Source organism: Pygocentrus nattereri, chromosome 22 (genome assembly GCF_015220715.1).
Source record: "Pygocentrus nattereri isolate fPygNat1 chromosome 22, fPygNat1.pri, whole genome shotgun sequence".
Lineage (NCBI taxonomy): Eukaryota > Metazoa > Chordata > Actinopteri > Characiformes > Serrasalmidae > Pygocentrus > Pygocentrus nattereri.
This window is the reverse complement of record NC_051232.1, coordinates 17,776,276-17,798,726: the sequence shown is the minus strand read 5'-3', so window position 1 is coordinate 17,798,726 and position 22,451 is coordinate 17,776,276. Positions and strand designations below refer to the sequence as shown.

The following is a 22,451-nucleotide window of genomic DNA, read 5'->3' as shown; positions in this document are numbered from 1 at the left end:
AGTGCAAGTGAATGTTTAAGTGTATCACAGCTGTACAGTATATCTTTGTCAAATGTTGTTGCAGCATTGACTCTTGCAGGTTGAAATATCAAATGTGCAGTAAGTATCTTGAATATTGAATAACACAATGTTTCTGATGTGTTTCTATGGGCATTTTGATGAATCAAGTGATCCAAACATGATAAATAATCTTGGTCAACATAGGGGTGGGCAATATGACAATATTTTCGTTGTTGTGTTTAAATCATGTCGCAGTGAGCTTTCCTCAGCATATCTTCGATGCTGAAAGTACTAAAAGAATATGAAAGAAGTAAAGGATTAGGTGTGTTCAATTGGATTTAATGCAGTGCAGTTTGTGAAAGATTGGATAAAAATATTATAGTTTAGGTTTATTTTATTATTATAATTATTATTATTATTATTATTATAGTGTTGTCCATTATTAAATCTAATAAACATAAATATATTTTTGTGTTTAATGTATTGCAAGGCATATTACAATATGCTCTTTTGCCCATCTTGTCCAGCCCAATGTTTGTGCATTGTTGTAGACGAGATAATGGCACAAAGTGTGAATACGTATAATTACAAAAATACCAACTACTTCTTACTTTGTCTGCTAAACATCTTCGTTAATTCTGCTGTGTTCACCTATTTTTATGTCCATTTGGTCATTAGATAGATGAGACTTAATCACCAAAGCTGCAACGTTGTGTAGGTCCTTAAGACCCAAACGTGGTTTATATCTGCTGAATCAGCCTCGAGCCTGTCTTCAACTCGGTGCCAGCGATGACATAACAGCGGGTCATGTGACGGTCTATATTTACTGTAGCTCTCTAGGGGATGACACGTGTTTCCGAGGATATGCCTTGGACATCCGAGCACATGTTTCTGTATTTCACTTGAGCATCACCGGTTTCACTTACTGCTTGCTTTTCTGTTTCTCATTTGCTGTTTTTCTATGAGTGGCACAAAACCAGTGAACATTCAAGCAGCCAATGAAATGAGAATATTTCCTGTAATCAACTAAAATTTTTATTAATTATTTTTGTGAGTGTATTTTTTGACAATGTCCTATCCCTCATTATCACATGCACATTATATTATGCACAATGTGCCCAATTTTAGTAGTTACCAAATGATAGGTTCAAAATCAATAACTGAAGAGGAGCTTAAGGAGTTAAACTTAAGGAGTTTTCTACAAGCTGCACAGGACAGAGATCATCTCATCAGTTATGCACTGTAATAGCTGTGCTTAATATTACAATCCTTTTATGAAATTGAACACTGTTCTACTAAAAGCTGATCAACTGATTTTGACAGATGTTAGGCACATAACGGCAGCCAGTCCGCTGTCCGCTGTGGCAAAGCAGCATAAGCAAAGCAGCATAAGCTGCCAGTCGTTTGTAGTGGTTATAAATAGCATGCCTTGCTTAGCCGCTATTGCCCTCTCGTCTCCGTTGGCAACTGCAGGAGACTGGGCTCTGCTGCTTTATCAATGCGTCTTTTGGACGTGGCGGCTAAACCTGGTTACCTTTCTGGCTGTCAGAGAGTGGATATTTGCAGTCTCAGTTAGCCAGCAGCAATTATAGACCTGCAGTTTCAGAGCATGAAGTAATGTCTTCCTTTAACTCTTGTTGTGTTAGCGAAGTAGAAAGTGTTGTGCTAGCAAACAGCTAGCTAGCATAAAATAGAGTGAGCGGAGCTCTTTACTCTTGACGTAGCAACAAGCTGCTTGTTAAGGAACTGTAATTTGGAGGAAGGAACTGCGAACATCAAAACACGTTAAATACCACGTTCATGAGCCAATTTATTTATTTCTTACTTTATTTATTTAACTGTTGTATAATAGCAACAGAACACAAAAGGTCGTGTGTTAGAACCCTCTCGTGTTCTATTGCTTGTGGTGGCAGCATAACAGTTAGCTAGTGTAACATTTTACAGTCAAGTAAATTTCTTAGCTTAGAATAACTGAAGAGTCTTAAGTAGAAGTTAATTTATGACTGTTAAATGTTATACTAGCCAGTGTTGTGTTATGTTGTGCTAGCAGAACAGGAAGGATGACATTTCAAATCAAAATCAAATCACGTTTATTGTCACACCACATTTACACAGGTGGGAAGTGAGTGAAAATCTTAGGTGCGTAGCCCCCTTAAAGAATTTAAATACAAAAAAATACAAATATCTAAGATGAAAAAAATGTATATACATATATATATACATATATATATATAATGTTTATACAGGGTGAGTCAAAGTCACAGGACAGGTTTTATTTTATTTTATTTTTTATTTTATTATCAACTTTATCTCTGGGGTCATCTCAATCAAGTTGTGCATGCTGAAAAACAAACACCACCTTCAGCACTGCATCATGGAGGCTTGTGACAGCATTTCTCCAGAGATTCTCATGCAGGTACATAACGGTTCAGCTCTGTGTTCAGCACCAGGGACAGCACATTGAACACGTCAAATTGGTGTGCATCACAGGCAACGTTCAAAGTTGTTGTTGCAAATTTCTGTGTTGATAACTTTTGAACCACAAGAGATATTGCAAATCTGATTGCTGCAATCAATTTCTGGGACAATTCTGGTCTTCTGTGATCTGCTACATGACCACCTTCCCATTGGAAAAACTTTCCCTTGATCCACTATGGCGACTTTCAAGAGGGTGGCCATGTTCTGGACATAGCCTGAAAGATAGGCCCCCTCACCTGATACTTGCTGGGGTATTCAGATATGTCATTTTCCCTTTCGTTTCTGAAATAAAACGGTGTCCTGTGACTTTTGACTCACCCTGTACATACACCAACTCTGAATATATACAATATACACTAGTATTGCACTATTCCAGTATATAGTTGTACAATAATAAGTTCTGAAATAAAACTATGAAATGTGCTGTTGTTCACATTCCGTATGTGCAGTTAGTTTGAGGTAGATAAAAAATGAGATGCAGGTACTCAGGGATAGAATAGTGATAAAGAAATCTTCCAGATTATACAAGATATGGATAGAAGATGTACAAGATGTCAATCTATATGTGTAAGTACAGATTTGCTAGATTGAAGGTGCAGAGGATCAAAGTGAGTCTAATGAGGTGTGGATTAGGTTTAGATTGTCCATGGAGATGATGACTCAGAGGTGCAGTGACAGGCCTATAGACCATTACGCCAGCACTACTGGCTGTCCAGCAGCCTGATGGCCTGGGGGAAAAAACGATCTCGGAACCGGCTGGTTCTGGACTTTATGCTTCTGTACCACCTCCTGTTCGGCAGCTGTGATTACAGACAGTGGCTTGGGTGGGTGGAGTCCTTTAGAATCCTCCTGGTCTTTCTCAGGCAGTGGCTGGTGTGTAAATCCAGGAGCTGGACCCCGGTGATGTGCTGGGCTGTCCGTGCCACACTCTGCAGAGCCTTCTGCTCAGTGGCAGTGCAGTTTCCATTCCATCTTTACCACCTGGCGCCAGCCCATCAGGAAGTTCAGAATCTAGCTGCACAGAGAGCTGTTCAGACCCAGATACCGAAGCTTAATGTCGAGCCTTGAGGGCACGATGGTGTTGAACACTGAGCTGTAGTCTACAAACAGCATACTCACATACATGTTTTTTCTGTCCAGATGGGAGAGGGCGGTGTGTAGAGTCAGGGCTATTGCGTCATCAGTGGATCTGTCTGTAAGCAAAAAGTGGCAGGTAGTGAGGAGCAGATAAAGTCTATTACCAGCTTCTCAAAGCACTTGCTTATGATGGAGGTCAGAGCAACCGGGCACCAGTCATTTAGAGTATTAACCCTGGATGACTTTGGAACTGGTAGTGTTTTTGCCATAATTTACATACTGAGTTACTAATTATGTTACCTTGATGTAGCTAGCTAGCTAATAACTTGGCTAGTAACTGTATTTGTAACAACTAGTAGTCTGTCTTTCTCTCTTGCCCTTTCTCCTTCTGTCTTTCTTTCTTTATTTTTGGCTTTCTTCTTCTGTCCTCTGCCTTCTCAGTGGTATTGGTGCTGCAGAAAGGCATTTATTTGTTCACATGCTTTTCATTTTATTTCTATTGTTGCGCATTTTCCCTTACTCACTCCTATGCCTCCCTTTTTGCCTCATTGCTACAAGTATAGTACAGCTTGAGAAAAGAGTGAGGGTGGCTGAGCTTAAGTGGCAAGTTTTGGTGTCCTTGTTAGTGTCCTAATAAGACCGTGAAGTTGGGAGTTTTGACAAAAACAAATGAGGCATAGGTGTCATGATGAAAACCCTTACCTCTTCTTCAGTTTGTTTCTTCTGGTATTAATCTTAAACCCACCCTTTTCCTTCTGGTTCTCAGAGCAACTGTGGGCAGAGTATTAAGATCCGCCGTGTTCTGATGAACTGCCCTGAGATCGTCACCATCGGTTTTGTGTGGGACGCAGAACAGTCTGACCTGACCGAAGACGTCATCCGCTCACTCGGGCCACACCTTAATCTTTCAGGGGTACGGCCCACCCGTCACATCCACCTTACAGTACAATAAACATTTCTGTTTAGACCTCAAAAAAACTCTATTTTCCTTTTTCCTTCCTATTTTCTTTTTACCCAGACATAGTCAGTAATCCAAAGACATGTTTGTTGTCTGATCTTTGCTTATTAGTTGTACTACTTATTACTTATTATCTACATTAGCCCTGTAGTTAGCCAAACATGTCTAAGTGGGTGAACTCCATTTATGGTATTTTGTTTCTTTAAACACTCACACATAGACCTAAATGGACAGTGCTAACACTGATGTTAATGACTTGCCAGTGACTCTCATATTACATCAACTACTGATTAGCATTCATCCAATTATTGGCAATGGTTAGAGATGGATATGTATAAGACTACATGGCAGCTCAGATATCTGGATGTAGTTTATAGCTTTGTGAATCTGTTTTATGAAACAGGTCTGTTTGACCTCTGCATTGTAGTCAGCTTCTGAAGTGCCTGTAGCCTATAGCATATATTTTTTCAGGTCACTACATCAAAACAGCTCACACTGTATGTCCTCTGGTCAGATAATAGACCTTGGCACATTCATGACACAGCCATGCATGCTGTGACATTTCTTCCCCTGCTAAAGGCAGTTCTTCTGTTCTTGTCACAATATAATGGTTGTATTCGAAGCAGCATAGCCATTATGGTTGAAAAATAGGAAGTTTCACTTATTAAATGATTTGATTTTATAGTTAATCACACATGCGCTTTACATGACAATCTCTCTCTGCTCTCTCTGTGTAAGTGCAAAATGAATGACCCTTGAGATTAATCTGTAGCTGTAGAATGTGTTGTTACAAGCTAAGGAGCCGACCATATAAATTACAGCTCTGTTGCTTCAGCTGGAGACCAGCTAGGTGTTAGTGTGACAGTTGGGAATTGTTTATAGCCCTGGAGCTTCAGGCTTGCATACACTTAAGATACCAGATACGAGATGCCCAGTTGACCATAAATGTATTCCTTTCCATCTCATTTATTTTGCATGTGTTACCACTCTTTCTATTCAAATCAGATTTACGTATAGTCAGTAGATTCTCCCTTCTTACTGTACTTTGTTAACCAGTGAAAATGGACCAATACCCTTTTGGAGACTGTTTAACCTCCTGTAATCCTTATTTCAAGCAGTGATGATTAGGCTTTCTCCAAGAGCCTCTTCCCAGTCAAAATACTGTGATAAACATATTACTTTGGAAAATGTATTTAACATATCTTTTCTATTTATTAGAAACTGCAATGACAACATGCCATACAGATCATTCATTTTGACATTTTTGACATTTTGAGTATTTTCAGGATGCAGAATGTGGCTTTAGACTTGTGCCCTTCTGAATCTTAAGTTAGCAAAACACATGTCACAAGTGCTAGCATAATATATAGGTAGCTAGCTAGTATAACCTTTAGCTGTCTGGTCACTATCTGTCTCGCTGTCTCTACTTGAGAATGCTTGACACATCTGAGCTTTTCTGACTCTAAATAGTCTATTTTTCTTTGTATTTAAATGTAAAAACAAACATGTACACCATGGCATTTCCTAGCTTTCAGCTATTCTTCTTACTCTGTTATATTGTAACAGACCTGCATGTTAAAACTTTAACTTTATTATTCTATAAATTTGAAGTCTTGTCTGTTCTTGTCTGTTCTGTTCTATGTGTCTACTGTCTTCTGTCTTGTGTTCCTCTAGCTCTTCTACCGAGTCACTGATGAAAATGCCAAAAAAAGAGATCTTCACCTGGTGGGCATGATCTGCTACTCTAGCCGCCATTACCTAGCCTTCGCCTATCACAGCAAGTCTTCCAAATGGGTCTTTTTCGATGATGCCACAGTAAAAGAGGTCATTATAGAAATTAAGCATGAATCCTTGCATTTTTTCAGTTTGTAGTCTATCAGTCAAGACATGCTTTGTTTGGGACTGGAGTTACAGAGGCAGTGCAGCCTTTTCTGATACTGTATGGCACATGGTTATCTCTACAAATGAGCAGAAAATGACCCTTTGCTGTCTTTGCCTTCGTTGGTTAATCTTTCAAACCCAGTCTCTCACCAAAGGAGTGTTCAAAGGCTGGGTAAATGTTTTACTTTGTGAATTTTTAAGTATGGAAAGATGTACCTGGGCCCTGTTACAGTGGCTTAACCACAATTAGACACTCTGTCTTTAGAAGGGAGGTTTTGCAGAAGATCAACTATGCCATATAGCTAAAGACAATAGTAGCATTCATCTTGAAGCCTGAATTTTGTGTGGACTATTTTACAGACAAAATATTGTTAACGACATTAGACAGCTGCAGAACTAAAGAAACATACTTAAGACACTAAACTTGTATTGGCTGATCAGCAATACCTGTGTAAGGGGAAAATGATGGACATATATTTAGATATTTCTACTAATAGAATTAAGCAGTCATTGAATATTTTACTGTGTATATTTACACAGATTTATTGCTGAAGTGTTTTTTTATTTTTAATTTTCAAAGTTCCTCCACTTGGTTCTGTCTAGATTGGTTCCAAATGGAAAGACGTAGCATCCAAATGTATCCGGGGTCATTTCCAGCCACTGCTTCTGTTCTATGCCAACCCGGATGGTACCGCTGTATCCAATGAGGATGCCCCCCGACAAACCACCATGTGGTCCCAATACAAGTCTCCCCTCAATGGGGAGGGCACAGGTAAGAGTGTCCAGCTCTTACACTGCCTGACAAATGTTTGGGGACACCTTCTTATGTTCTGTGTAATGTTATCTTGTAATCTTGGTTACTTTTCAATTAAAGGGGACATCAATTAAAGAGTCATGCTCTTAAAAGTGTTTCTCAGTTCAAATGGTCTTTAGAACAAAAATGATGACGTTTTCCGGTATAGTTCTAGATGTATTGAACTGTTCTTTTCCAGAATCTGTAACGCGTAGCTCCTGGATCTCCCAGAGGTCCTTGTAACATTTCACTTTCTGGGGGTGTGGCTATAACGGCTCTGCACCGGCATGTCCACGCCCCCTACAATTCACTTAGTGTTGCGACTCCAGTAAGGATATACGTTTTCTGTGGAATTAGCGAATGTGCCAACGAGAGCCAGAAGAAAAGCCATTCTTTATGCTGCTGAAAGACTGTGAAAGTTGCTCCTGCTGCTACAAATAACTGCGATGAAGTGCATCATTTGTTCAGAGAAATAAAACATAAAAGCCAGAAGATTTCAGGAAGGACATCAAGAAGTTGGACTTTTGAACCAGCATCAGACTGGAACTCAGTATTTCCGTGGACGCTCAAAAGAAGCAGAAAACCTGAGGTAGGCTGTCGGTAATGACTGAGCTAACACTGCTTTCGCTGCTAGAAAGTGTGCTTGTTTGATAAAATTATGGCTCAGCAAAGCTAATTGAAATATACTGAGGGAAATTCATGTTGCATTCACAATGATTTCATAGACTTTTATGCATTTCACTCGTTGTCTCTTTTCTAGGGCTTCCAACATGAACTTAGGATAAAGTGGTATAGTTTTATGGTAGTTCTGGAACTGCTCTGAAAATGTAAAAGTGTCGCCATTTAAAAATATACATGTAGTTTGGTACATTAGGTTGCACAGGTTGAATCAGTGTATATATAGATGTCATGTTGCCTCGATGATTATTCGGGGTCTGAGACCTCTCTGGCTGATATATGTCCAAAGATGACACTGGTCCAGTTTTACAGCACTCATCTTTATGGTAATCAAGGTATCTATCTTGAAATGAAGGGCAATCCTTTTTCAAAAAAATGATTTGACCGCTTTCTTTTCTAAATTGTTTGTTAAACGCAGATTTTGAAAATATTTGGCCCAAAGGTGATTTAAACGTCTGATTAAACGTCTGATTTAAAGAGTACTTATGAGTGCTGACATGTTAACAAGGGGATAGATTATGTGGGATATGACAGTATTAATAAGGTATGATTTTTGTCAGTCGTTCCTTCTGATTTGTAGTTTTTACAGAGTAATTTTTTTTAATGTGACATTATTGCAAATTAAGAAATTCTGATTTGTATTATATTTTAAAGCGATCTGTCCTCAAACTTTTGATGGCCAGTGTGCCTAGATACAGATTAGCACTAACCAAGCTGTTAATTGTTTTGGCGGTAATTACTATTGATTTGTTTCATTTTCTCTTCATAAAATTGCCCATAAAGCCACACCGTTTTGTTTGTGAAGTCGTTTGTGTGGACTGATATGATTAATGCAATTAAAGCCACACTGCTTGTTTTGTGAGACAGTTTGTGTTGAATTATACAAACAGTATGCAGTTACAAGAAATCTTTTCTTTGTGAGCTCAGTGTAACTGCTGCATCCTCCATGAAAGTGGGTCAAGTAAGACTTGGTTAAGAAAAGTAAGCTATAAATGAACCATTTACTGGTTTATATTGTGATGAAATTGAAGTATAAATGATGCACCCAGGCCTATAAAATAGCTTCCGAGGGAAGAAGCATGCCTGCAGCCAGTTGTTGCCGGTTTACAACAGACCGAGTGATGTGGTTGCGTCTTGTATTCCTTTTAATCTGTCTCATAAATTCACGAATGACACAGAACAAGCAGGACAAATATAGCAGCATTGTTTTAGGATGACTTTAAAACCCCAGAGACTTGCCCAAGACGGCTTGTTCAGCTGGTCCACAGTCTTAGAATAGCATGGATTCAGGCAGTGCGTGGTTAAATAAGCATTTTAACAGCACATATTGGTATTATGATACAGTATGTGTGTAAACTTATCCAGACAGCCTGTCGAATTAGTGAATTCAGCTACTTTAAGGTGCACCCATTGCTGACACAAGTGTTCGGTGTCACCCACTGCTTGTATAATCTAAAAGTGCTGCCAGTAGAACGGCTCCTATCAGTACCCTTGACTTCAGAAGAAGCTTTGAATGAGCAGGTTTCAGCAAACCTTTGGATATTATGTATGTTTAACAGGCAGCAGCTTCTATTAATGTGTTCCAATAGATTATGTGTTCATTTGCACCTGTCTAAAGCATACAGAGCTCTATGCTGTCAGTACTTAGTGCATGTGCCTTACTGTGGATATTTTGTGCTGTAGATGCCTGAATGAAGAGAAAGTGTAACACCGGCACCCCCACTTTTATGCTTTTTTATGCCCCATGTTTCATTCAAACAAAAAATGACTAGTGTAAATAAATGCATGAGTACGGGTTCATTAAATACAATTACATTTCTTTGTAATTTAAAAACAAATTTTTGAAGACTTGTCAACAGAGATAATAGCTAGCCTTCCTCCTGTTAATGATAATTTAGCAAGATAGCTAGATTGAAACACTAAATGCAGTGTTAGCAATGTTAGCTATTGTTATCTAGTTTTTGCTCACATTTTTTATGATTATTAATTAGTCATCAAAAAAAGTTTTATTTCTATAGTAATAATTATTATTCTAGTTACAGCACATCTTTTTTTACAGTTAATTCCAACAGAAGTTCAATTAAGTGCTTGTTAAAGGTAGTGCTTCAAGCCTTGACTCACCATTAAATAAACAAATTCAGTGCTAGCACAGCAAACCTCAGCTAATTTTTAGTTCAACTTAGCAGGCCTTGACTTACTGCTAACAGAAAGTTCGCTGACTTAACTCAGGAAACCTCGACTTTCTGTTAACGAAACAGAAATTCAGATAAATTCTAGTTAGTTCTGCTAAGTTTTAGTTCAAAATAGCATTGCTACCCTTTACTTTCTATTAAATGAATTTCTGCTAAGTTTTAGTTATTAGTTATTTTAGTTTGTTTATTTGAGTTATTAGCACAGCCAGCCTTGACTGATAATAGAAGTTCAGCGGGACCTCAGCGGGACCACCACCACCACTTGTGTCTGTATATTGTATATACTTGTATTATTTGTTTGGTATTTATATTCTGTGCTTTTATGTAAGCGCTAGTTTCGGCAATACAAGCTTCTCATACATGCAAGTGTACTTGGCCAATAACATGATTCTGAATCAGATTATAAAAGACGCTGACATGGTACTGACAGACAAGCGTTTAAAGAGCAGCAGGACGTTATATAAGTTATAGCTTCGGCCACGTTCCATTTGGCGCTCCGACTTTTTTCTGCACAAATCCCCTTTTTCTCCCTCTTTACCTCGAGCATTCGTTCGCTGGATGGATGAGTTTGTCTGTGCGTGGCTCTGAACTTCACTGAGGACAGAGATTATCAGCCACACACTAGCCCTCTCTCACTCGCTCCCTCTCTCTCTCTCATCTGTCACTTGCGCTCTTTCTCATACCCTTTCTCTTTTATTCAGCATCTCTTCTTTCCTCTCTGTTTCTTTCTATCATTCTCTGTCTCTTTATCTCTATCCTAATCCTTACCTCCGGGCCTAGCACTGCGTACACTTCTCTCTCTCTCTCTCTCTCTCTCTCTCTCTCTCTCTCTCTCTGTCTGAATTTTCCTTCTATCCTCAGTCCTGTTCCGCATTTCTTCTGCTTTGAGCACAAAACATCTAGCTAAAATGGACATTCTCCCTCGAGTCGCGTACCCACAATCCTCCTTGGCCATGGGAGGCCATCGCTATTTCTCTATGGGTCTCTGTAAGTACTCGCATCTTTTGCTGCGTTTTGGCTCTATTAAACCCTTAAACTGCAGGCATATTATTCAGTTATGAATCAGAAGATCTGTTCATTAATGACTATGAATTATTCTGTTACTCCTACAAACTAATATCAAATGTATGTGGTAGGCTGAACAATACTGGGGGGCAAAGTCACATTGTGGACTTTTGTGATAATTATTATGATATTTTGATTTAAATGTATCAGTCAGTTATGTAAATAAACTATACTACATTACCATAATTATTTGGGAACAGAACTAAACTGAAAGACAAAATTGTGTTGATGTAATGTATTTTGTTTATATAAAACTGATAAATGCATTTGAATCAGGCAGATTCAAAGCACTTTTTTGCTGCTCTGCCAATTGAACGTGCATGTGTAGAGGGGGAATTGAATACTTTGGCTAAGGTTGCATGTAGGTATAAAGTTCACTGCTATGTACTTTACAAATTGTGACTCACGTAGCATATTAAACGCATTGTTGAGTCAGTAAAGTGATGATTAAAACCTGGTTAGCAATTGATCTGGACCAAAATGATTTCATTTTCACAAAAAAGCTTTCATGAATCAAAGTACGGATGGTAGAAACAACTGAGGCCATCTCTTTCTTTTGGAAGCCTCATGTCTGAAGCAGAAGTTACGAAGAGGTTTAAAACAAACTTTCTCTGATCATTGCAGTCGTGTGTCATTGATTATTTCTGCCTAAATGGTAGGGGTGGGCGACATGGCAAAAAATAACATTATGATACCACGGACATTTTCTGGATGCACAATATGTATCACGATATTTAGTTTTTCTAAGGTTTGATAAGCTTGAAAAACACTAGTTGTGCCACATTTACCCCCCCCCCCCCCCCCCCCCCCAAAAATAATCTTCTGACAGGTGAGTTATGTCATGTGCACTTCAGAACAGCAAAAAAAAAGATTTTATCATATTCAGCATGTAGAACCAGAGCTTTTTGTGTACTACCATGTTTTCTATCACTGTATTAAACAGGCACAAGACTCCTCTTCTTGTTTTTCTTCCAAGCAAAGACACAAGCTCATTCAGAGTGCATTCGTCATCATTGAGAGCTTATTATTGTTTTATTAAATCATACTAACAGTAAAGCATGGCTGCGGTTTGTTTTGTGTTCCTGTTTATTTGTTTTCTTGTTCGAAAAGTTAGTTTGTGGCAGACACTGTATAAAAATCTCAACGTTTTTCAGTTTTTACATAGCACATTTTACAGAACACATTTTTACATATCATAAAAAAAAAACGACAGCGTTGGGAAATTGTGATGTTAATGGAGTAGATGAGTAGTAGATGGGCTCTTTGCAATAATGGTTGTATAGATAGATAGATAGATAGATAGATAGATAGATAGATAGATAGATGAGGAAATTTAGCAGTATATAGTACCAAAAAAAGCATTATTTGGCCTTTTCAGAAAGGTTCTATGTAGTACTATCTCCACCAATCTGAAAAGCCTTTTCACAATGCAAAGATCCCTTAATCATGCAAAGGGTTCTTTGAGTGTTCATGTGGTTCTATATACAACCATTTTCTTGAACCCTTGAAGAACCATCTTTGAGTGCAGAGCAAATCCAATGACATTGTGCAGCCCTATACGACACTGATATAAAAGGCGAGAGGATGTTAGAGATGGCAAGTTTAAGCAGTTCAGATTAGCAGTTTTAACAGTCATTGTCAGTGATGGTAGGTGACCTTTGATTGACCTCCAGGGTGGGAGCTTTTAGTCCTTACCAATTGTTTTCCATTTTTACGGATACCATATTACCTTCCAAAGATGTGGTAAAACTCTAAAACTATGGCTGCACCATTTATTATTTGTAATAGTTATAATGATATTGGCCTTTGCGGTAGTGAGGCAACAATGTGCAAATGAACCTCTTACTGATCGATATCTTTTGTACCGTGTTTTATTTCTGTGGGTGTTTTTATGGATCTGAGTATTCATGTAACACAACAAAAGTAAATAATAATTTCTTTGACCATGTTATGTTACCAGTTCACCAAAATATTGCAAGGTGTAATCACAATACTTGTGTTTTGTCCATCTTGTGCAGCCCTAACCCAAATAAATCTCCCTTACAGAGGTATATTTGAACCCAGCTGGTCTCTTTAGATCTTTTGTTACGGTTGAACCTCTGGTGTTCTCAGAAACATCTTAAAATCCGCTGCGACTGGACCCGTGCCTTCGGTGCTTTTTCGAATGGATATTTAATGGGCGTGCGGCGCCAGCTTTGTTACTCACGCTTTGCTGAGCTCGCTGCTTCAGCGCAGCGGCGGCACACTCGCTTGGCACTGCGCTTTTTTTCTGCTGAGCATAGCCACTGGCAGGCGCTCTGAAGCGCCTCTATGGCCTGCTTACACGCCAGCGGTTTATCAAAGTGAAAGTGCTTCTTTTTTTCTCTCCCTCCTCCTTTCTTCGTCCTCAGATGCCCTCCATGGAGTTTAAAGCTATAGTTTCTTGAAAAAATCGATTTAGTCTTTATTTCCTCTTACTGCAAATGTAGTTGATCAGCCAAGTCATGTTTGATGTCTGAAGTTCTTCACTTTTGTACTAGAAAACTACAAATATTCTTAGTAGTAATGAAATCTTATGTACACAATGTTATTACTGTGTAAACTGCATGCCTAAATCATTACACACTTGCAACAAATAGTGTTGAGTTGTCAGCATGTTAACAACCTGTGAGATGGACTAAAGTATGGGCTATATTGAGGCTTCCAGATGTTACAGCTGCTACTGTTTTGAAGCTGTGACGTGTTCTGTTTATTTTTGTGGATAACAGTGTTTCATACATGGTCAGAAACCACATATAGTTATGCTGAAAACTTTTAATTCACTGTTTAAACACTTAGAATACCTGTTTTCATAGAGTATGAATGCAATTTGGTTTCAGATGAGTGTATTGCAATTCGCAAGTTTCAGATCCGTAGGACAGTAGGAAGCTGTAAATAAAGGTTAAGAAATGTTAGATATGTCCAGAATAATGCAAGATAACAGAGCTTTAGAACATTTTTAGGTGACTGAAATAGCTGTAGATCAGAGGTCAATAATAGGCGGACCGCAGTCTGAGTCTGGAACCAGATGATGTCCTATGCAGACCTGAACTATGGAGAATTATTTAATTTTGACAGGGTGATCCTATTTTTATGTTCTAGCCTTTTCTATCTTAAGTGACCCAGGAAACTCGCAGACCAATTGCATGCATGGTAAATATCACAAGTAACGACTCAGCCAGTCAGATCTATGATGCACACATAGGGGAGGGATGAGGCGAGAAACAGCAGTCAGAGAAGAAAGTGAGTCAGAGGGAAGTTATTTTACATGATGTGCTCTAAAATGAGAAAACTGACAAGAAATGTTGTTGAAATATGACTGAATTGTACTTTATATGATTTGATATTCAGTCGTTGGCACTGAATCACGATGCAAGTTAGACATTATGATGTTCCAGACTTTTGCTTGAGGATATTTTCTCTAACGGGACCTTATTGAATTTTAATTAAAAACCCCTGCTGTAGATGTTTTGTAGTAGAGGTAATATCCAGAGTGTATTCAGTTATTGTTCTCAGAATTTTTGAAATATTAAATAAAACATCTAAAACACCTTTTGGCAAATCGCTTCTCATTTTTAAGTTCACATTGTACTGTTGAGTTGGTTCATTGTAGAGGAGGTTGTCGGGCATACCAGTGGTGATAGGAACCTGGGGTCATGATATCTACAACACAAATATAGCCATTTTATTTATTATCCAGTGAACCTACATGTGTCTTCTGAGTTTCATATGCAGTGTTGATTATAGTAAAATTATGGTAAATCTTCTCAGGGGACTGTATTGTTTTACAACATTCTGCATGTAACTCTCCACCCAGCATAAATAAAAAAAATGTCAAAGACTGTTTTAAAGCTATTGTATAGCAATTTCACAGTTATGAGGCAATTTCATGTAATAATGTTCCGTGAGGGAGCTTTTGGAAGAAGATGTCTGGTTCCTATCATCACCACAGTCTGACTTGGCAAACCACTCTGAATGACTTTGTTTACATCTTAACTATTGAATCCCCCTCTAAGCGTGCAGTTCTCACAATGCTAATTGTTGGAGACATAAGCTTCCGTTAATTGTAAGCTACATTAGTACTGAACCTAAAGAAGCAAACTTAAGACACCAGACATTTCGTGGTTGATTGACTACATTTGGGGTAAAGGAACCTTATGTAAATGAAATCATGTGCTAAACTATTCCTTTAAAAGCAAGTCCATCCATCAGACATTGCGTCAGGCAGGCCCGTTGCCTGTCAGCAAGAGTGTAAACATAGAAGTGCGAAGGCTGATGAAGCGCAGCTCATCACAGGGGTTACTTTTGTGCATCACAAACGAGTTTGTCACAAACGTCACCGAGACACGTTAAGATAAAGTAACTGAAGAAGAACGGAGGGGGAAAAAAAGAGTCATTTGGGCAGATGTGAGGGGATTTGTCTAAATGTAACAGGAGCAGGTCAGCGGTGAACATGGTGTACCTGCCAAGTGCAGGCCAGCTGTTGGGGGGAAAAAATCTCTTTTTCCACGCATGGAATAATCTGGTAATTTTATGTGCAGTTCATGGAGATATTTATGGTCAAATTTGAATTTATGTACCTTTTTGTTTTATATTAGTTGTCTGTTTCTGTTGGATTTCTGGTTTATGACTCTTTTAAAGTTCTCTTTTGGCTGTTTTATGGTTGCCTTTTATGGAAGTTTGATGGTTAACGACTTTCATGGTGGTTTGTCAAAAAAGGTTTGACTCACCCACCCATTCTCGCTCGCTCTCTCTCTCTCTCTCTCTCTCTCTCTCTCTCCTCTCTCTCTCTCTGTTTCTTTGGAAAAGCAGAGCTAGATTCATTTTGCTCCTCATCTCTCAGCAAACAGTAATCCCTCTTCAGCCTGGTCACCCATCGCTGGCTCTGGCAGTGTTTTTTTTATTTATTTATTTTTTCTCAACATCTGGGCCAGCTCACAGTCTGTCCTTTTTATCCACATATGACTGTCCTGTCTCCTCAGTGGAAATTTACAGACATGGCACACACAGCACAGATTATAGATGTCATGATGATAACAGTGCCTTACAGCCACTATGTGGTGTTTTATCTTAGTCTTTCTTGCTCTTTTCTTATTCAAAATGCATTGAAAGGAAAATGATGTGCAAAGCTTGTATCTGTTTTGACCTATCAAGAAATATCTTGACCAAATGTTCTTGGTAACGTTCTTGTTCTTGACTAATTGCTAATTTATTCATGTCTTTGTTTACAGTACTGTGCAAAACAGAAACATCAACAATTTAATATAATGTCACTTTTTCAGTATTTACTGTGTCCAAGTCTTTATTATAGCTTCCATTCTTTTCACAAGACTTGCTTTCAGTTTTCAGAAGAAATCTGCAGGGATATTTTTACACACCTCTAAAGTTCAGTCTTGGTTGGATGTATTTCTGCATCTCATGATCAAAGTACTCCCTTTATTATATTCAGTGATCTTGACGTCTGTGCACTGGGGTAACCTTGATCTTGATTTGCTGAAATATGGAAACACATCACCAGCTTCAGATATTCTTATACATCCCCAGAATTTGTACTGACCCTCCACCACTTCACTGATGGTTGTAGATACAGTTCGGAGAGTCTTTAATTGCTTCAGCAGTGTACATGCTGCCTTCTGTTATGTCCATACGTCCATATTTACACTCGTAAGCCTATAAAATTTTACTTCACATGATCTAAGGTGTCCGCTTTCAGTGTTCTAGTGTTCCTTCTTGACAGCTACCATCCTTTCAGGCCTATAGCCATGAGTTATGAAGGATTGCTGTGTTTTTTTTCAGGTTGGAGGCAAAAATGGAGCTTGATTTTCCCCTCTTTCAAAGATGAAAGCTTTAAGGGATGTTTATCTGATGTGGACAGTTTTAGTGGTCTTGAAGGTCTTGCACAGTTACACAATAAATTCCAGATTTCTCGATATCTTTCAATCATTTTTCATCTCCAGTTTTGAAGACTCTTCTGTTTTCACTTATTTTCCTTTGATTTTCTGTGAGTGCATTATCTTATACCTAATCTCCTCAGAAGATGGAAGAGTTCAAGTGGCAGTAGGGTGCAGGAGAAGTAAAGAGTGCACAGATTAAATACTGATAGATTTGAAATTATACTCAGTGTTGCAAACTTTTGTGCAATTTTAAATATTTCTTTTAAATATGTTTTACTTTTTTCTGACACTGGAAAATGAATAACTTTTTCTTAATGGCCTTTTGGGCTAGAAGTTGAATAAACAAAAGGGTGGTCCCTGACTTTTGCACAATATAGTTTGCTTATTTATTTATTATAGTTAAAACTGTAGATATTTCTGCAAATGGAAGTCCAAGAGCCTGCGGTTAGTGTGACTCTGTAAAAGCGAAAATCCTTCATGTGGGTGAGCTGTGAAGTTTGTGCACTGTAAGCTTACAGTGTGAAATCTGATTTGTGATTCAACAACTGTGATTAGCTAACTTTTAGTTGTAAATCTGACTTTGACCATTTGCGAAAAATAAGAAAACAGTGAAACTCTTTAATATTGATTTGTTTCTTCTCTCTGTGTTTCTGTGCGGCAGTAGCCGACGTTCCGCTCTCAGGGTCAAAGAAACTTGACGGAGTGAGAGAGCCTGCTGGCTCACTGCGGACCAATCAGGGATCTCATAAACAACCACTGCAATCAGCCAATCGGCGTAAGGCTTGTTTTATTTATATGTCTCACATGTTTTTATGTCTTTAACCTACACGTTCATTATTCACTTAATAATTAAAATACTTCTTAATAAGTAACAATGAAAAATAATTCAGTAACTACTGTGAAACTGACTTCTAAGTTATGCATTTATGAAAGTGAGGATTAAAATGTGGGTGCAGATACAGATACGCTTGCAATTGAAGCAGCTGGATAATTAGGAGTGCATTTTAAGGTTCATTTATGACTTGTGTATGAGTTTATATGCTAAAATCCATAGTCATCAATGATTTTCCAACCTCTCTTTATCTTTCAGAATAAATCAGGCTGTTCTGTTTATTGTGCTTTTAAGACTGATATATATAAATGATCTCTGTTGTGACTGGATGCCCTGTACTATGCCTCATTCAAAAAACAGCACGCCTTATAGCTTCAGCATGAATGGGTGGTGCTAAACTGCTGTAGACTAAGTAGGTTGATATACGTAAATGCATTGATTTTGTGACAAAGAATTCTGTTTCAGTTTCCAAATAAAACACCATTTTCTATGAAAGGACTCTTTAAACATGAATTATATGAAATGATTGTCTCTACTGTCTCTTTCCTTCCACTCCCCAGTTAAAGTGCTTCCGGAAAGCCCAGGCAGACTGCGAGAGTCTTCCAGAGAGTCTTCACAGGGAGGAGGAGAGAGACCGAGGAGGGAGAGTGAACGAGGTCATCGCAGACCAGACTCCTTCCAACACAAAGGTATAACACGCTCACATGCTATTCAGAGCTTCAGAACATCATATGTGTTCATTCTTTACACAGCCGTCTGCTCACTTGGCGGTTTTATTTTTAGAAATAATTAATATTAGACTTTAAAAGGGATTATTTTTTGCAAAAGTCTATTTTAAAATGTAGCTGATCAGCCATACTATGTTGGCTATCTGACGTTTGCTTCTTTAGTGTTTTTCCACTGGATTTATGAGGCAGAATTAGCTATCAAGTAATGATGGCCCATGCTCTACTCATTGACTCCAGAGAATTCATACAACACAACCAACCACTGCTACGCAGCAGCCACCAAGCGCTACTTTGTAGTGCAATAATACTGAATTCACTTGATGAGCAAAACCGTCTCAGCGCAGGTTTGAATGTGGCTCAGGCAGTCAGATTAAAAACAAATTGAAATTAAGTTAGATATAGTCATGATCAAATAGGCCTGCATTGGTAACAGGTACCTGTGTTTAACATAACCACCATGAATGGTTAACCCGGAACTTCTTTTCATTACCTTTTTATTTCTATTTATAGATTTTACACACTTTTTCTTCTAGTAATTTTGCAACACTGAAGTGGACGCAAAAGCAAACACAGTGATAGCATGTGAGTTAATGCCTAATCTTTGTGGAATGAAAAACAATAATGAGGCAGTTTAGTAAAAGTTATTATAATATATTGTCATCTTTAGTTTGACCACAAAAAAATTAATCTAGTAAACAGAACAAAATTGTGAATGTCATAATCTTTGCTGTCCAGAGTCCTTTGTCTGTGGCTGCTTGGACTGATCCTAATGCTGTGGTCTGACTAAGTCCTAAAATGTACATTGGAATGTAGATTACTTTTTATTCGTATACGATGCCTATGTGCAGTTGCTTCTGCTTTTAGTATCTGCAGCTCTAATTTTAAGATTTTTGCTTTTCTTCAATGTAGTTTGTCCATTTAGGCACCGAAACATACCTTTGCTCAGAACTGGTCATTTATGTATTCACTCATTAATATGGCAGTTTTGACTACAGCTGCAATGAAGATTTAATAAAATAAATTAGAAAATATTTGAAAACGGTTAATAACTGACTCTTTATGAAACCATGTATTTTTGTGTGGTGTTTTTTTTTAATCAGTCCAACAGGAAAACTTTTGTTTATCAAGTTAACTGCCAGCTACCAACGGGTCGCACAAGCTAGCGCAGAAAGGACCAATCCTGTTTCTTATTTTTACCTCTTGTTTTCAACTCTACTCTGGCCCCTTGGAACTGAGTTACAAGTGGTAGTGGTTGAAATTTTCCCTTATGAAATGGAATAACCCTCAAATAAAAAAGATGCCAGAATGTAACTGCTGCACTATTTAGGAGCATACTACTAGGACTTTTTTATGCCTGTTATGAAGAAAAGGACCATAATATACTGAAACAACATTAAACTAAGATAATACACCATCATAGTTATTTTTTCAAGATTATTTTTTTTATTTGGTTTACTGTTTTGATTTTTCGGCAACACCCACCAGACTCCAGGTGAAGTTTAAGTTCCACATAGGTTTAGTTTAGGTCATGTCTACAACACAAATACAACTATTTTAATTTGCTGTTAAAAACTACCAGTGAATCTATACGTGTCTTATGAAATTTTTTATATGTAATGTTGATGGTGGTAAAGTAACAGGAAATCTGTTTTGAAGCTGAATTACCTGCATGTACGTCTCCACCTTAAATGGATTTAAAAATGACATTTGAATCCAAAAGCTTCTCAAACCTCTCATTAAACAAGGTCTCAGACATTAGGCAACATCTTTGTTTGGTCATCTTTGTGTTTAAACCATGTCGCACTTCCCCTGAGTAACATTAGTGAGAAAGCACTAACACCATGGCCTCTGGCACTGTGAGCTTTCCAGCACCATATGACAACCCCATAAGCCGATTTTTGAGCTTTTTGGGTTTTATCAGACATTCTGTCTGGTTAGACTGTTCTGCATGTTCCTACTCATTAAACTCATTTTAAAAAGCAAATACTGTAAATTAGCATAGTAAGGATAGAATTTTTGTCTTATCTAAAATGGGCCTGTCAAGATTGACATTATTAGTAACTAAGTAAAGTCTTCTCAGTGAAGTACAGAATATTTTGATGATTAATCTAATAATCAGAGATCTTCCCCATCAAAAATATAAGTAGCTATTACAAACCTTGCGTAGCCTTTAATAAACTCAAAGCCTTTGGGAAAATAAGCATAAAAATCAAACATAATGTAGCAAAGGTATGTAACAGTCTATCCATTAGACTGCTTCTTACTGTAAAAGAGACCAGTACAGGAATTAAAAATTTGCTTTACTTTTATGCCAGTGGGCAACTAATAACTGCTAATTCATTAACAAAGTAAGTTTTAACTGAGAAATCTAGAACAGATTTACTCAATGATCTGCTGCCAAATAGTTCCCTTTGCATACGAATCCTGAATATATTTCAGCTCTTGCATATTATTTTAATAGTGATACAGCTCACAGGATATTAAGGTGTTTTTTCTTTTAGCTTTTCTTTGTGTGGTTAGAGAGGCGTGCACTCTCCTCTACAGAAGGGCATTCCGAGGGCAACTTTCACTCAGGAAAATGGTTTATGGTTTTGGCCAGCTTCCAAAAGCATAGCGCACCATCTGTCTCCCAAACTAGAGGCTGGCTTGCAGCAAGTGTATATCCATGCAGGGGGAAAATCTCCAAATTCACTTTAAAATAGCTTCCACAGTCCCTATGATAGAGAAGTTTTAAGTAATAATGTAGAAACGTAGTAGAGAATTTGTTAGTGCTTTATAAGAGTTCACAGTTAGTCATTATTTGAGGCATGAGCTTGACTTTGGTATCCAAAGTTAGCTACTTTAATTTTGCGTTGGAGCTGATAGCCCCTATTAGCATCATGCAAACTGTAGTCATAACTCATCACACATTTCACCAGAAACTGCGTTTTTAAAGTAATGTCAGATAGACTTGCCTATATGGTTTCTGACATTATATGACATACTAGACATAGAAAAGAGTTTGTTGTGCAGCGAAAAACAATAGCAGCGGTCAGCTTGGAGACTGAATTCGAACCCATGCTATTGGCACACTTTTTAATGTCTTAATGCATTGATACAGAATATAGTTTATGTGCAAGTGTGAAGTATTTTACAGTGGTTTTAAATGTTCCAGTCAGATTTCAGAACTGGAACTATCTATTTTATTACTGATGTTTTGATAATGATAATAATAGTAATAGTAATAGTCTTCATTTGTGTTGCACCTTTCATACATACCACAGAGAGAAAAGCAAAAAATGTAATCAAAAAAGCAAAAATGAGGTGATATTAATAATGATTTAAAATGAAGGTGCAAAGGATCAAAGGAACAGCATTAGACAGCCAAAGAAAGTGAATCATAATTAGAAGAAATAAGGATGAAAAAATAAAATAAGTAAATGAATGAAAAAGCATATTGTCAATTGTAAGCTCAATTAAAACGTTGTCATTTGAAAATGTCTAACACAATAGTGGCATGAGGAATCCTTGATTTTAAGCTTGTGAGTTCATTACCAATTGGTAAAATTGGTTGAAAAAAATCTTAAAAAAAAAAAATGTACCAAAATTTTCATCCCTACTTCACTGTGCTGACTGGTGTACTTTTGTGTACATTCCCATTATTTGTTAATTACGTTGGTCTCGCAGTTCTAGTTTAAAACCTAAAGAAGCAAACTTTGGACACCTTGGCAGATGGACTGCCTTTGGAGTAAGGCGACGATTGTATAAATTACATTCTTTGCCCAACTATTTCTTCAATGTGTATTCCAGTTATACTAACATCAATATTGAATACAATCCTTTATGATACCTTCACTCACTGCCTGTGCAGTTCAGTG

The 22,451-nt window shown here is 37.8% G+C and overlaps 1 protein-coding gene across 6 annotated transcripts in view; it reads left to right on the top strand.

The window, feature by feature from the left end:
• usp53b (ubiquitin specific peptidase 53b) overlaps window positions 1–22,451 on the top strand; it is a 48,933-nt gene that overhangs the window by 17,171 nt on the left and 9,311 nt on the right. For 4 of the 6 annotated variants that reach the window (XR_001859062.2, XR_001859060.2, XR_001859061.2 and 1 more), the window contains exons 8-12: window positions 4,322–4,468; window positions 6,188–6,337; window positions 6,998–7,166; window positions 17,696–17,809; window positions 18,427–18,555. Coding sequence is in view for 2 of the 6 variants with exons in the window: in XM_017722739.2 (XP_017578228.1) it covers window positions 4,322–4,468; window positions 6,188–6,337; window positions 6,998–7,166; window positions 17,696–17,809; window positions 18,427–18,555 (709 nt within the window). In the remaining 4 variants the exon portion in view is untranslated. The remainder of the gene's footprint in view (window positions 1–4,321; window positions 4,469–6,187; window positions 6,338–6,997; window positions 7,167–17,695; window positions 17,810–18,426; window positions 18,556–22,451) is intronic. The other 2 variants (XR_001859063.2, XM_017722740.2) reach the window with 1 other exon arrangement.